This window comes from Phoxinus phoxinus (genome assembly GCF_949152265.1).
Source record: "Phoxinus phoxinus genome assembly, chromosome: 7".
NCBI classification, from domain to species: Eukaryota; Metazoa; Chordata; class Actinopteri; order Cypriniformes; family Leuciscidae; genus Phoxinus; species Phoxinus phoxinus.
In genome coordinates, this window is record NC_136882.1 from 30,639,995 (window position 1) to 30,656,208 (window position 16,214).

The 16,214-nt window shown below is 37.5% G+C and overlaps 1 protein-coding gene across 2 annotated transcripts in view; it reads left to right on the top strand.

Annotated features, from left to right (window-relative positions):
- The window catches only part of cacnb4a (calcium channel, voltage-dependent, beta 4a subunit), a 31,977-nt gene that overhangs the window by 13,613 nt on the left and 2,150 nt on the right, over nucleotides 1–16,214 (top strand). For both annotated transcript variants that reach the window (XM_079617932.1, XM_079617933.1), the window contains 11 exons: nucleotides 9,147–9,263; nucleotides 9,860–9,982; nucleotides 10,091–10,218; nucleotides 12,039–12,115; nucleotides 12,436–12,455; nucleotides 12,633–12,713; nucleotides 13,795–13,853; nucleotides 13,939–14,048; nucleotides 14,768–14,919; nucleotides 15,074–15,169; nucleotides 15,934–16,119. In XM_079617932.1, coding sequence (XP_079474058.1) covers nucleotides 9,147–9,263; nucleotides 9,860–9,982; nucleotides 10,091–10,218; nucleotides 12,039–12,115; nucleotides 12,436–12,455; nucleotides 12,633–12,713; nucleotides 13,795–13,853; nucleotides 13,939–14,048; nucleotides 14,768–14,919; nucleotides 15,074–15,169; nucleotides 15,934–16,119 — 1,149 coding nt within the window. The remainder of the gene's footprint in view (nucleotides 1–9,146; nucleotides 9,264–9,859; nucleotides 9,983–10,090; nucleotides 10,219–12,038; nucleotides 12,116–12,435; nucleotides 12,456–12,632; nucleotides 12,714–13,794; nucleotides 13,854–13,938; nucleotides 14,049–14,767; nucleotides 14,920–15,073; nucleotides 15,170–15,933; nucleotides 16,120–16,214) is intronic.

Here is a 16,214-nt window from a genome sequence, read left to right on the forward strand (position 1 = left end):
TGGTAGTGATCTCATGCTCTGTTGTGGAGAGATTTATCTGTAATAATTACCCACTACGCTTGCCTGGGTCCTCAGCTCTCATGATTCATCTTCATATCTGCTCACCGGAGGATGCTTTTTCACTGGCCGTTTAATCTGCTTTTGTTTTTAAAGAAATGCAGGGCAAGGATCTAACATCATACTGGACTTTGAAGGCCCCAAATGCTCTCAGACCCACTGGCATCACCGAAAAATGTTCACGGCGTGCAATCTCTGAAGATAAGCAGAACGTGTGGCTTGACAAACCCAAGCCCACACACTTGACGTGGCTAGATAATGGTGTACGTACTGAGGCCGAGTACATAAATGCTGCATGTGGTTCAGCCGTCGTTTGGGTGTGTGGGTTTGCTTATCTACACTGTGGTTTGGGGACAAATTTGTCCCCAGATGTTAGCTCAAATCGTCCGTAAAAATAATTATTTTGTTATAATAAAGAAAGAGTACTAAGTAAACATTAACTTGCAGAACTCAAAACCCTGTCCATGGTTGGAAGAGACCATCTGTTGAAACCAAGATGCAAAAATGGTGGAGGAAAAAAAATTCAAAGGGGTAAAAAAACAAAAAAACAATCCCTTTAAATCATTGCAACTGGGGAAGTATTGATATTTGTATATATTTTATGCAGTACTTTAGAATTGTATTCTTTTTACTTGAGGACCATTCATGTCTCCTTCAGCTGTTGGAAGCACAGATTTCACTATGTGATAATAAATAAATATCAGCTGGATCATTTATAAAACTGTCTTGATGCTAAGTAGGTTTTGATAGTTGAGGCACAGAAATAATTTCCGTGGGCATTCATACTAAACCGAGTGCTTGAGTTAGAAATTCTAATGTGCCTCTGCTCTGCACATTCTCATATGAAGGTGTTTTAATCTGTCCCTCAAGCATGTTTATTCAAAATAATAAACCTCAAGGTGTAGATCACTACATTTTCGGCATTATTTGCATTGTATTGTATTGTATTGTATATGTATTGTTATGGGATGAATATAGAATTAATATTTTGAGATGTTTTTTTAATTTTTTATACCCAATCCTTTTCCTGGAGATCTACCTTGCTGCAAAGTTCAACACTGATCAAACACAACTGAACCAGATAATTAAGATCTTCAGGAGCACTTGATATTTACAGACAGGTGTGTTGAATCAGGGTTGGATCTGAATGCTGCAGGTACTTCTCGAGGGACAGGATTGGACTCTTCGGCTATCTCTGAGGCATGTTGCATCACTGCCTTATCAGGGTAATGACTAGGCAGCGTTTGTGCATGAAGGTATTTCATGAATCTGATTTCAGACAGACTCCTAAGGCAAAATAGAGCAAGCTTTGGTGGAAACTAAGTGAATATTTAATAACTACAATAGTAAGTTCTCGCTAGCAATGACATCAGAAGTGGAAAACGTCGCTCAAAAATGTACATTTACACACAAACGGACCACCAACCGCAACTTTCAGATGCCATCTTTATTTTTTAGCTCAACTGTCATGGAATGGAACGCACAGTATTGTGGGATATCAAAGGCAGCGGATGATACATCTATGCTGCCTTCAAAAATAGATCAGATGAAGGTATCTCAGGAGACAGGAAGTGAAGCTAACATTAGATTTGGACGTGCCTTGAAGCATTCCTACATTGGAATGCATCCTCTGAAGGCTGCATTTTTAGGAATGCAAGTTTCATCTTTCTGTCTAAGTATGCCAAGTCTTTTTGTAAGCAAGAGCAAACTGTAGTCTGATTGTTGTTGTAACATTGGCAGTCTATTTTGATTTATCTTCTTGTCGGTGTCTGGTTATCTGTTATTAGTTCAGTTTGTCTTCCTCCTCCCCTGCTTGTTTGTTTCTATGGTTACATATTGATTAGTTAGTTCTGTTCAGGTGTGTCTCGTCTTATCTTGTTAGCTCTCCGGTTTGTTTGTGTATTTAAGCCCTGTGTAGTTCAGTCTTTGTTAGGTCTTAAAGTTGTACTATGTTGGTTGTTCCGTTCCCGAGTCTTGTTCTTGAGTCTGTATTTGTGAAGTTGAGAGTTTATTTAATAAAAGACTGCTTCACATGGATTCTACTTCAACCAACGTGACAGTTGTATTGTATACAAATGCTCAGTGAACTTAATTCCAACCTCCCAAAAATCAGATGGGTACAGTTGTTTTAATCAGACTAAAGCTTGAATAGGATATTTTAAGAAGATTAATTACTTAAAAAATATATATGAACATGTATTTTTAACACTAATGTATTACTTATAAAGTGCATGTAAATGTACTGAATGTTTTAAATAACTTGGCAGCACAATTAAAGTCAAATTGATTTGATAGTCCAAGTTGATTTCGGAAAGCTCTCTTATGGGATTGACTTGAACAGGTCAGTCGACTGAATCATGCCTTCAGGAAATAGAAATAAACACTTGTTAAACTTCACACGTTTTTTGTGCTTAAAGGTGGGGTAGACAATTTCGGAGAGGCTAGCAATAGCAAGCTAGCTTTGAAATCATAAGATTCTCCTCTCTTCAGAGCATCTCCAAAGCCTCCTCCAAAACACATGAAGGCACACAGCCAGAGAGAAGGCTTTAAATTACCTCATGTCTCAAAGCACATAACATTACAGCAATAATGAACGTAAACAACTTAAGGAGCTCTGACTTTTACCACCTGACTGCTGCAGATTCATTTCGGTGTTGATAGTGTTGCCATAGTAACGCATAAATCCGAGTCTGAGGACGTGAACCGATCTGAGTAGAATGTCACAGATTACCATCTTTTAATTACTGTAATTGCGGCATGACGTGAACGCAACATAAACTCCATGTTTTGGTTCAGGAGGAAATGTAAATGGTAGCTGCAGTTAGTTTCTGGAGCTCAGTGACTATCACACGTCTACAACACAACAGTCAACAACTGCATTGCCTTCAGGAACACGCTGATGACGTGTGATGTCTGCGTGAGCAGAGTGTGTGGAGGTATGGAAATACAAAGGTTGACAGGTAGGACAACCTATCGTTGCGTTTGGACCGATTGCAATGATTTGATGGACATTTTTTGGTCCTGAGACTTCCACAGAAGATATATGTACATTTTGTTATATTTAGACCACTTCTATTATTGATTGCTATCAGGATGTGCAGAGAGTTTCAACCAGTATAACAAAAAGTCTATGAAAAACTTGGTGTACCCTACCTTTAAAGGCATCATTTCTGTGCTAGTAGCACAAAATGGAACTGCAGTCTTGATTGAGAGAACAGACAGGGCCAGAACACCGACAGTTTAAGGAAGAAAAGGCAGACTGGATATATTATTTCAATACTTCAAAATATTCCAAATATTTCAATACTTTAAAAACTGATAATTATAATAAAATAAATCTGTAGGGTTAATAACGGTTCACTTGAAGATGTTTGAAATATTTGATCTTAGGTTTAAGTCTGCTGCTGGCAGCCTGTTAAAGAGGAACTGTGCTATCATCTGCTGGGGAAATGTTCCATCTCTCTCCATCCAACCATCAGTATCGCTGAGTCGGCAACAGAGGAAGCAAACCAGCTGGCCACGGGTGTAATGTGTTCCAAAGTGAAGTGATTGCCTGACTGCGGATTCTGTAAATGAATGCATATTGGTTTGGCTTAATCTTCATCTGCTAGCCAGCTCTGTCAGATCCTGCAGGCTCACCCAATCTTAAGGACAATTGACTAATGCTTTTATTTAAACACTTTACTTTTCGCTATTTTAACTGCATATTTATATGATTAGAAGCATTTCACGAGTTCACAATTACATAGAGTGGGTAAAGTTTAATGTGTATTTGGCGTGCTGTCCGGGGGGAGGGCTCCGAGCTCGGAGTTCGGCCCGAACCCAGAGTACTCCAATCGTATGTAAATGGTTAGGACTAGAAGTGTGGAGAAGGGGTGGTGGAAGGATGCTGCTAAACTGTCAATGGATTGAGGTGAGACTGCTGAATCTATATATACCTCTTATCATTGATTGCTGAGTGCTCTTCACTCTCCATCCTCCCAAACTTTGTTAATAACACAGCATTTATCATTGGATACATGCATTGCACACCAATATGCTGATAACTACCAAAAATCTGTTTATTGAAAACTCAATATACCAGTTAACCTGCAAATCAATACCCTGACAATACAAGTAAACTGCGTTTACAAGACTGTTTAAAAAACAGGTTATTCCCTGGTGGTGAAGCGTCAATGTATTTCACTCAGAGAGTTCTATGCGTTATGTGTGTTGTGATGTTACAAAAAAAAGTATTTCAAAATGTCAGCGGTAAACTTGCACAGACTCATTATCCTCTCATATTTGAAGGTTCTACAACTGTACCACTTGTCCTTTGGCTGCACTAGATGAGAACACATTTTTTATATTTTTCTTGGGTCAAGAAAAAGTCAGAGTTTGCGATATATTTCTCCTCCCTTACAGCGAAAAACTAGCTGTGGCTGGATGCACTTAAATCTGCCATGTAAGGAAGCTTTCCTGTCACATATTGCACATGCGCACCTCAATAAGCCGATAGAATGCAGGTCAAGGTGTTTACATGCTGGGCGAAATTGGGGTAATGGGCTAAAATCTAGCTCTGTCGATCAGTTTATTCTTAAGCCAGTTATCCCGATAAAGGAAAACGGTTTACCAAGTTTACATTTCCACACACATTGTCGGCTTATTAAGCATAATCAGTTTAAGAAGATCCATGTTTTTTTTTTTGGATGACACCATCAGATCAGACCCTTGTGACCCACCAGTTGAGATCCACTATACTAGATAAAACAGTACTACTTGTGATGGACTTGGACTAAAAAACATGTTTTTAAAAGTCATTGGGCATCAGCTAATTTTGAAGACTCAGACTGTTTGTGTTGCAGTATTAAACTAAATAGTTTGATGGTCCATTGGTCCTGCTGAAGAATGAGAAGATGGAACGAGTTGTGGTGAGGATGAAACACAGGGGCTTTGATGTCATTGAGAGCAGATGCAGAGCCTGTCACTTGACTCGCCTCAATGCACATCGCCTTATGTAACACTGGTCACATGACTTTTCTGGCCATGGAGGTCCATGATCTAGTGTGATGGCCAATAGTGAGGGCAATGTGAAGACCAGGGTTGTGAGCTCCAAAATTTCAGTGTCAGTGATATATAATCATCAAGTGACCAGACCAAACCAGATATCTATATCTACTGATGGATATTCTGTATTGCCAGTCGCAATACAGTTGCTTCCTTAGTTGCTAAGCTACTTCAAACAAAAGAATGATATCTTTTGTGCCTTTCGTCTGCTTCCTTCATCCCCCGCAGTGGTAGAGACATCTGTCATGGCACAACAGTGAGTAACCATGAACCTACAGAAGTGGTGAGATCATAGAGTTAAGGCAGGCTCACACTATATGACTTTTGTCTGGGTTTTGCTGTCGCAGAGCAGACAGATTTCCAAGGTCTGTGACAAAATACTCGAGTCGTGTCCAAATCGGTGCTCGTGTCTCGAGCAGTCACACACACTGCTATATTTTCAAACCTGTTTGATATAATCGCCACGTGATATTGTAGCGTGAGCGATGAAACAACATGGTAAACTGCTCTAATGATATCGTGCACCTTAATGTACACGAATGCAAGGTGACAGTTTGACCATAATTGTTTTATAAATAAACTAAGAAATGGTGTTTTATAAACAAAGTTTGGGAGGAGCACGATCAGATAACCAATCCAAATTACTTGTCATCAAACAATTACGTCTACCCTAATCAGCATGACAAGAAGCATATATATCCATTCTGTCAACTCACCTAACATTCCTTGACAGTTTTCCAGCATCCCTCCACCACCCCGACTCCTCACCCTTTTACAGCCAGGAATACGGGGGGAGTACTCTGGGTTCGGGCCGAATACCGAGCCCGGAGCCCTCTCCTCGGACAGCACGCCAAATATGCATACCATTTATTCCATCTGACTTATTTGTAAGTGTGAACTCGTGAATAACTATATTTGTAAATGTAAATAAGTGGTCTTTGCAATATACTTAACATTATGATATATTTTATTTACCCAAACAGACATGGACAGCCAGCCGTGTGTATTTCTACCCAATTTTCTTTTTTTTGTCTCATCTTTTTTCTGCACATATGTCTTGGACCGCGAGCATGAGCGGCTCTCTAATGTCTTACGTGAATTTGTGTGAGAAAACGTTTTTCCGTTGTTGTCCCGCTTAGCTAAAGATCTTTTTTGTGCATCTTATCAGCGTTGTGTTGTGTAATATGAGCACTGTTAAGACAAGATGAGGACAGACGACAAGAAAACTTGTAGTGTGTGAGCACCATGTTACTTCATGTAAGTTACTCATAGTTCTGTAGTGTGCGCTTGCCCATAGATGAATGTCTCCATGTACCTTTGAGGGAGTACATGAATAGAATCAGTTTCTCTCTGGTGAGGCATTTCTGCTGGAATGCTTGTGTGTGTGTGTGTGTGTGTGTGTGTTGGCATATGGGCTTTCTCTGTCAAAGAGACCAATGGCCAGATTCACTTACCGGTAACTGGGCAAACTAGCATGACAGCCCAATTCCAAAAAAGCTCCGATGGGAGTGGAAAGTTCTGCGTGTGATCTACTTACGATGCGCAAATTAAAGAACGCAGCCAGATCATTTCCATAAGTCTTTGTCTGTCAGATACTCCCATTTATGATGTTCTGTTAGTCCATCATCTTTATTTTTTGCTCTAGATTAGGTTTGGTGCAGTACAATCTCTCTGCAGGTTGGTGTTCGTTACATATAAGCGAGGGACAGTGTGTATTTTACAGCTCTTGTGATGGTAACAATATCAGACTACTTCAGCCAAGATGAAGACTCAGGAACCCACTCCAACACAGAAAAGATAGACATGGGCATCATCTGTCAAAACTGCATCAGGGGATACACTGATGTTATTTATTCTGACAGCTGTAATACATTTGATGTAATATTTTGTAAGATAATATGACACATTATACTACCTTCATTATTATTAAAAATCGTTTAATCGTTTATTTTTAGGGGGTCTGAGATGGAATATAATTTAGGCGCGCTTCACGAACATAGAATTTGTCCTTACCTCATTGGCTATCCACTGTAAGTGCATTAATGTACTATTTTTACCGATTATTTTTTGTAATAAGTAATCGACACGTCAAAGATTCTGTAGATAGATTATAACATTCCTTTAATGGCATATACAGTAGTTGCTGGTGTTGGAGGAAAAGAAGTACTGTATAAGATGCGGGATGACTGTATCGCATATAAAGAGAATACTAGTGGATTATAGGATTAGTGGATCTGTTCTTATGGGACACAACTAGGCCTATATGGTTAATGAACCTTCAAGGCATCTGCTGGCTTTGAGCACAATCTTTTGATTAGGAGATCAAAGCACATGTTGCTTTTGCAATTTTAATGCGTCTGAGTAAAGTGCCATTCTGTTTTTGACAGACTCCTCCATCTCACTTAACGTGGGGTTTATATCTAAGATATTCCTTCTGAAGATGCATCTATTCTTATATCGGTTTGCAGTTGTTTTTTCCTGCTGTTCAAGGAAAATAAAAGACTATTTATGTTGTGTAAGTTCAGATTTGATGAAGTAGTTATCTTAGAGGAATAAAAAGACAAGCACTTACTATAAATTAATGTGAATAATAAAGCTAATAGCAAGATGATTTGTTCTTGGAAGAATTTGATGATAAATGTTGGACTGCATATTTAAATCCCTGACTTTTCCCTGATATTTTTTGTAAAATCTGAGGACAGTTTGTGATAATTTTTAAAAAGATAATTTTTTTCTCAGGAGGAACTTTTGAGAAGCAGATTTGCTCTCTATTTATAGTAAAGAGATCTTTTTGGAGTTGGTGTTGTTTTTTTCTTGTTGTTTTTTTTACTATTGATCCATTCTCCCTTTCTCTTTCTCATTCCCAGTAATATATTACAGTATAATCACTTGACCACGATGTCATAGTTCTGAATCTAAGGTTGTCAGCTTCAATCATTTAGTTCAGATCTGCACATGATCAGTCTGCATCAGACCTGTTTACTGCACACTTACAGGACTTGGTTTCATAAGTGTCACATCTGCCTCGTCGCCTGTTTGTGATAATGTATGAAGCGTCTAAAAGGAATTTAACTTGTTATTCGTGATTTCATGTTCCTCACGATGCAAACTGGGAACTGTCTTTTTCTATGCCTTTTCACGCAATATTAAGGTGGAATTCCTAGTATTTTCCTTGTATAATTGATCATTTCATAGGTTTGTTTGGGGTTGGTAAGATTTATAGATGTTTTTAAAAGAAGTCTATTGTGCTCTGCTCACCAAGGCTGCATTTATTTGATAAAAATACAACAAAAAACAGTAATATTGTTCACAATATTGTGAACAGGAATAATGACAGTAATACAGTCAATATTAGTCAATTTAAAAATAACTGAAATCATTCTAATAGACTGATTTGGTACTCAAGAAACATTACGTATTAATGAAAACTGTGTTGCTTAATATTTGTGGACATGTCATTATTCTTTGATGAATAGAAAGTTTATTTGCATTTGAGCAGCATTTATTTGAAATAGAATGTCTTTTCTGTCACTTTTGAACACTTTTGAACAATTTAATGTGTCCTTGCTGAATAAAAGTATTGATTTCTTTTGAACATTAGTGTATGATAATTACAGTACTGTATTTTTTAATCAAAAGGTCTGTGGTGGAAGAAATATTGCAGTGATACACAACTAAATACTCATTTATCTTACCCTTTTATCTTAACCATCATTTAAACTCCATCCCTATCCCATGAAGACATTCATGCTTACCACATTCTTCTTGATAATGTGTCATTTCACTATTACTGCTGCCTCTATTTTTAAGGCTATCTGTGCTGTTAAGCTTTACATAACCTTTTTTCCTACCCTTAATCATGAGATATTATTAAAACTATCAGCTTCTGCTTGATGCACTGCAATGAAAAGTTATTTAAAACTAAACATTTCAATAAAGGCTAAACCTATTTAGATAAAATAATAAAAGTACTGTGTGCCTAGTATAATACAAGCATTGACAGGAATGACAATACATTGATAGGTATTCACATGTGTGTGCAGGGCTCCGCCGATTCCTACACTAGCCGACCGTCTGACTCGGATGTCTCTCTGGACGAGGAGCAGGGCGGCAGGCAGGAGAAAGAACAGCAGGCCACCGTTCAGCTGGAGAGGGCAAAGGTCAGACTGTCTTAACCAGAGATATATCTGTATTTATGCCTTTTTTATTTTTGAATTATCCAAATAGTTAAAGAGGTCCTGTTATTCTTTTTTACATTTTCAGCTTTCTTTAGTGTGTAATGTTGCTGTTTGAATATGAAAAAGGTCTGAAAAGTTAGAAAGTCCACTCCAAAGGGAGTTGAGTCTGAGACGTACTCAATTGTACTCTTAATTTGTCTTCCGGGAACGTTCACGTCACAATACCCCTCATTTAAATAATTTACATCCCAAAAAAAAGGGGCAAGGCCTGGTTGAGTTGTGTGTGGAAACTCACGGTTATGACTAATCGCAACACACTGGTTCAGCCGACCAATCGGAGCACATTGTGCTTTTCGGAAGTAGGGGCTTTATTGAGGCAGGAACAGAGAGAATTACTGACAGACTGGGAAGAGAAGTGCTGCTACAATATAAAATTGGTATATAGACTCCAAAAACAAAATCAACACTTTAAAAAGGGGCATAATATGTCATCTTTAAAATGTTTTCTAAATGCAATTAGTTAAAACAGCACTGCTATGCCATTCATCACTATGTGCTTTACTGAATATCTATTTCAGGCCAAGGCAGTGGCTTTTGCTGTGAGAACAAACGTCAGCTACTGTGGTGCCCTAGATGAGGATGTCCCTGTCGCTGGCACTGCCATTTCCTTTGATGCAAAAGACTTCCTTCACATCAAGGAGGTGACGAAGGCATTTCTATAATGAGAGCTTGTCTAGCTGTCTTCACATATTAGAAAGTTTATAAATGGACTTTATACACATTCCTTTGTCCTCTCTGTATTTCCGCAGAAGTACAACAACGACTGGTGGATTGGGCGACTGGTGAAGGAAGGTTGTGATATCGGTTTCATCCCCAGTCCCTTAAAACTGGAGAACATTCGCTTACAGCAGGATCAAAAAAGGGGCCGCTTCCACGGGTAAGACTGGAGAACATGAGAGTAATGGGTGTTACACCAAGCCTTATAGGTGAAGTATACAGTTTCTTCAACATTATTGGCACCTAGCGGATAATAAAGCAGATTTTCAAACAACCTTGCAAACACCTCTTTCGTGTGTCACACGGTCACCTCCCCCAAGTCAAACATCACAAACCGCTCTTGAGGGTGCTTGTGGAGTCATGTCTCAACAGGTATAAGTTGGCTACTTTCAATAAAAGTACATATTAGGAATACTTTTAGCTGTGTTGCTATGCGTCATGAGTAAGCAATTGAGTAGACTAACACCGTCTAGAGCGAACTCGAGTCATGATGACCTGTTTAATCTTTCTAAATGTTGTGAATATTTGGCTTGCACTTCTGTAACCGAAGCTGAATGTCTTTTATCATTAAATGCATCAGCCATAGTCCCACACCCTCTAGCTCAGCTTACTGTAGCCAAACTCATGCTTATTTGTTGAGCTGGAAATAGATTGACGGATGTTCTATTTAGAACACAAGATAGGTATTCATGGGCCAACTAATTTTGGAATTGGTGCAATGTCCTTTCATATACTCGTAGATGTTTATTGAAAGAAATGACACATAAACCCTTTGAATGAGATACTGCATTCTCTTTCAACAGCAGTGTTGAGTCACACTGTAGTTAAACCTTACCACTCTCTCTGATAGTGTTTGAAGGACAAAGGCATTTATACTTCATTACTGTTCTTTCCTTAACAAAGGGGGGGTAGTGTTTCTAAAATAAGGATCAAATAATAAAAATGTACTTGCATTAAATATAACAGATGAAATGTTTACATTCATAGCATACACTATTCTAGCTGCTAACATCTTTATCTTGATACAGACTGGCAAAAATGTACCCAAAATTAATAAAAAATGCAAAACTTGATTTGATAGTATTGCCACAAAAATGAATTAAAAACACAAAACTACTCTTCATTTCTGAGATAGCTGAACTCCAATTAGACATGCAATGTGATGAGCTTACATTTTTTGTTTTAAAAACTATTGTAAAAAAAGTAGGTATAGTTGGTATAATATACAGTAGTATATCATATATTATGTATGATAGCGACCTAAGTGGTCACAGGAAGGATGTAAACACAGAAGCGATGTTGGTGTCCAAAAATATGTTTATTAAAGTGGATGCGCAAAATGTGCAAATAAATATGGTTAAGAGCGTAAGTAAAACAGGTTATTAATAAAAACAGTCTAAAAACTAGAACTGCTAGGTACTAAAAATATTTACCTCTTCAGCAATTCACTGCGCTCACCAGCACTATAATAACCGTGTTCAAATTTACTCTAAAACCATAATCTGTCCACTAATATCTTGCTGCTAGTGACAGCCATCTTAAATACACATCTTTCCTGCTCTTACTAATTGGAACATACCATGTTTTTAAACTCAACTCTTGCCTCACCATATAATAAATACATAAATAAATACATAAGATTATTAAGAACAAGAGTTAAAACCAACATCAGTAAATACAATAAAAAAGGATGGATAAAGCCAAAACATACATTTGCAAAACATTTCCATAAATTAGCTAAAATGAGTGCTCTCCTAGGTTCGTGCTTTCTTTAAGGCCACGCCCACTCAGATAAAACAAGGAATATAAACCAGCGAACCTCACGTAAATGTTGAAATATGCATAAGAACAGTACGAACACAATAAAAACAGTGATGGAAGACAACTTCAAGGTCTCTCCATCATGTCTGTTAGTATTCCATTCTGAACATAGACCTTAATTAACTCTAATTTGCTCTTTTCTTTACTCCGCGCCCACAGGAAGACCAGTGGAAACTCCTCCTCCAGTCTGGGTGAAATGGTGTCAGGCACCTTCAAGCCCAACCCTGCTTCTGCAGGTCAGCTTCAGTCTTTACCCTTACTAAATTGTTCCAGACCACTTCAGATTTACAGGCTGATTTTGTAGCAATTTCCAGAGAAATTATGGAATGTTTTTTTGACAAAAAAAAATGTAAGTTTTTTCGCAATTTTTTTCACAATAGCAGTGATAATGGAAAACATGTGTTCAATGTATTAAAAATTATACAGAAGAAATGCTAGACATTGAAATATGTTGAATTCTTTTTTTTTTTTTTAAATAGTAGATGTACATCTGATTTTGATGTACAGTATTTGTTTTTGTGCCTCTTTTTAAAATTCCTTTTTTCCACCATCCTAGGTAAACAGAAACAGAAAGTGGTGAGTTCATTGTATTTAATTTGTCAATTCTACAAATTTTGTAAAATGGCCTTATTATTGTTACAGACTGCTGTTTTCGAGCCATTGCAGGATTTTTCATGTAGTAATCAATATGGGGTTATTGTAGTGCAAATAAACAGAATATTATTTTGCGTCTAAATTGCTGTTATATTGCAGGCCGAGCACATTCCTCCATACGATGTGGTCCCTTCCATGAGGCCGGTGGTCTTAGTTGGCCCATCACTTAAGGGATATGAGGTAGGTCTCCCCCAATCCCTTTGGTGTGTGTGTGTGTATATTTAGACATGGTAACCAAGGCACCACTTCTTAAGCAGCAAGCGAGAGGGGATGTCGGTTTGTCACTGAACAGCAGTCATCATCTCCAAGCAGAGTTGCTAAGGCAACAACCTTCTGGGTACAACATGCCAGTCTCAAAAATGGAGCATGGTTTGAAATTAGAAACAGAAAAAAAACAACCACCATCCCAGAAATCAGTGTGACAAGTGTGTTAGCATGCATCGCCTGAATATTAGAGATGAGATCTCAAGGCATGCAAGGCTTGAAGTGTATATCATGATTGATCTGTGCTAAACGGCTGTTTGCTCATTTAATTTCTTTATGCAAGCATGTACTGTATGTCATCTGCTCCTTCACAAACATTATTTAAGACAGACTGCACATTTTTGTTGTTTCCTGGCTAAAAATATTTTGTTGTTGAAGTGCAGTAGATGTTTCCCATTGTTTCTTAAGTCTTTTTTAAAAAAAGCATTGTTGTTGTTTTAAGTTGCCAGCCACCACCAGCATTTTTGATAATTTCCCAGAATATTTTGTTATATGAATATCTGAACATGCCATATATCAAAAGAAAGAATAACCTCTGCTTTTAAACAAGAAAACCCAGTTTTATTCACTCCTTTATGCATTCTTTTTTATCAAGACTTGAATGTGAATACATTTCATTAAAAAAGCAAAATTTTGAGCAAAAAGCTGAGATAAATTGTGCTTTTGTCAAAGAGTACGTCTGGATCAGATTCACGATGATCAAAACATTGATGGAGTAGATCGAGTCCATCGACACCTCAAAGCTTCACTGTCACTATAGCTCGTCCTGGATCGACATTTCATTCAGTAACATTAGGCAGTTTTGGTATATGCCGTTTAATGTTGATGATCGCATTATTTTACATATGCAGATGTGTCATAGCACTCCCTACCATATATATATAATAGTGAAAGCCTGGATTGCCAATGGCAGGGAAAGAGTCAATACATTTTTCAAATAAAAATCTCCTTTTTTTTCCTTGTGTTTACTCTCCTGTCCTCATGGGTTTGAACACAGGTGACAGATATGATGCAGAAAGCACTATTTGACTTCCTGAAACACAGGTTTGAAGGCAGGTAAGGGTCAACTTTTGATGTTGTGGATTTTAAATAACTTTCTTGTCAATGTGATAATTTCACCATATTTATTTCCTAATTATAGGATATCAATCACAAGAGTAACCGCAGATATCTCTTTAGCCAAGAGATCTGTTCTGAATAACCCTAGTAAGAGAGCCATCATTGAGAGATCCAACACCAGATCCAACCTGGGTATGTCAGCTCCTTTTTAATTGCCATTGAGCATTTAACTAACATAAGTTAGTTTAATGGGATAGTTCACCAAAAATCATTTACTCACCCTCATGTTGTTCAAAACCTGACTTTCCTTCTTCTCCGGAACACAAAAGAAGATATTTTTTGAAGAATGTTGGTAACCAAACAAATTTTTTTCCTATTGACATCCATTGTAATTTTTGTCCATACAATGGAAATCAATGGGACCTAAACTATTTGTTATCAACATTCTTCAAAATATGTTATTTTGTGTTCCAGAGAAGAAAGAAAGTCAGATTTGGAACAACATGAGGGTGAGTAAATGATAACAGAATATTCATTTTTGGGTATCAGAAGTATCCCTCTGATTAAATATTTCCTACTAGTAAACATGTTCCCAAATATATGTTCCAATAACTTTTTGCTAACATTCCCATTAAGTTATGAAAAAAAAAAAAAAAAAAAAATCCGAAAGTTCTCTGAATGTTTAAAAAGTAGTTTGGTTGTGTAATTGTTAAGGAAACATTCAATTTGATTATTTATGCATAAATAATGGAAACGCTACTTTTGAATGTTCTCTGAACATTCTGAAACATTTTTTAAAAACATTAGACGACCGTCCAACTAAAAGGTTTCAGGAAAAAAAAACTGTTCCGTTAGCTGGGTTGACATCCTGCTGACACTTGGTTTTTGTGAATTTTTCCTCTTTCTGACAGCGGAGGTTCAGAGTGAGATTGAGCGAATCTTTGAATTGGCGAGATCCCTTCAGCTGGTTGTGCTGGATGCCGACACGATCAACCATCCAGCCCAGCTCATCAAGACTTCTTTAGCTCCCATTATTGTCCATGTCAAAGTGTCTTCTCCCAAGGTAAACAAAAAAAAGTTGTTAGTAAAATTATGTTTTTTTACCATCCCCTTTGCATTTCTTTAACACAGATTTTAAAGACGTATTAACAGTATCTGTTAGTTGAATTATGTTTTTGTCTCTGTCTTCAACAGTAATATTGTGTGTGTGCTTGCAGGTATTGCAACGGCTGATCAAATCACGTGGGAAGTCTCAAAGCAAGCATTTAAATGTACAACTGGTGGCGGCAGACAAATTAGCTCAGTGTCCTCCAGTGAGTATCCAGAGTAATCTGAGCATAGTCCGATTCTTCTCTGTTGAAGACAGTGTTCACAACCCATTTTACTTTCATAATTTGACATGCACTACTGACAACAGGTGTAATGATGCTTAAAATTCAGCTTCGGATTACAGGAATAAATTACATTTAAAAAAATATATTAAAATAGAATGTAGAGAACGTAGAGGCGACTCTACGTTCTATTTTAATATATTTTTTAAAATGTAATTTATTCCTGTAATCCGAAGCTGAATTTTCAGCATCATTACACCTGTTTTCAGTGTCACATGATCTTTAGAAATCAATCTAATATTCGGATTTGCTGCTCTAGAAACATTTCTTATTATTACAAATATTGAAAACGGTTGTGCTGCTAATAATTTTGTGGAAACCATGATACATTTTTCCAGGATTTTTTTATTAATAGAAAGTTATTATATTTGAATCAGAAATATTTTGTAACATTATACGTCTTTGCTATATCTTTTAATCAATTTAATGCATCCTTGCTATGTATTCTTTAATTAGATGTTTGTTTTGAGTCTTTCTAACCACAAACTTTTGAATGTGTATTTCTGAGGGAAACAATCATTTATTGGGATTTTTTTTTTTCATCTTTAATTGGGATTTCATTGGGGTGTGAAAAGTGGACGCTATGTGCCAAAAGGGTGGGAGGTGTTTGGATGGAAGACATTGAAAATTAAGGGTGTGACATATCATAAAACATTGACTACGTTGCTGTTCCTGCCCCATTCCAGGAAATGTTTGATGTAATTTTGGATGAGAATCAGCTCGAGGATGCATGTGAACATCTGGCTGAATTCCTGGAGGCCTACTGGCGCGCAACTCACACTTCCCTCAGCACTCCACTAAACCCTCTGCTGGGCCGCAACCTGGGCTCCACTGTGCTCTCGCCATACCCCACAGCCATCACAGGACTACAGGTGAGTGAAGGCTTGGGACTTAGCCAGAAAAATAGTTTAGAATATTTCAATATATGCTAATAAGAACGTGGAGAAACATCTGATATCGGTGACCT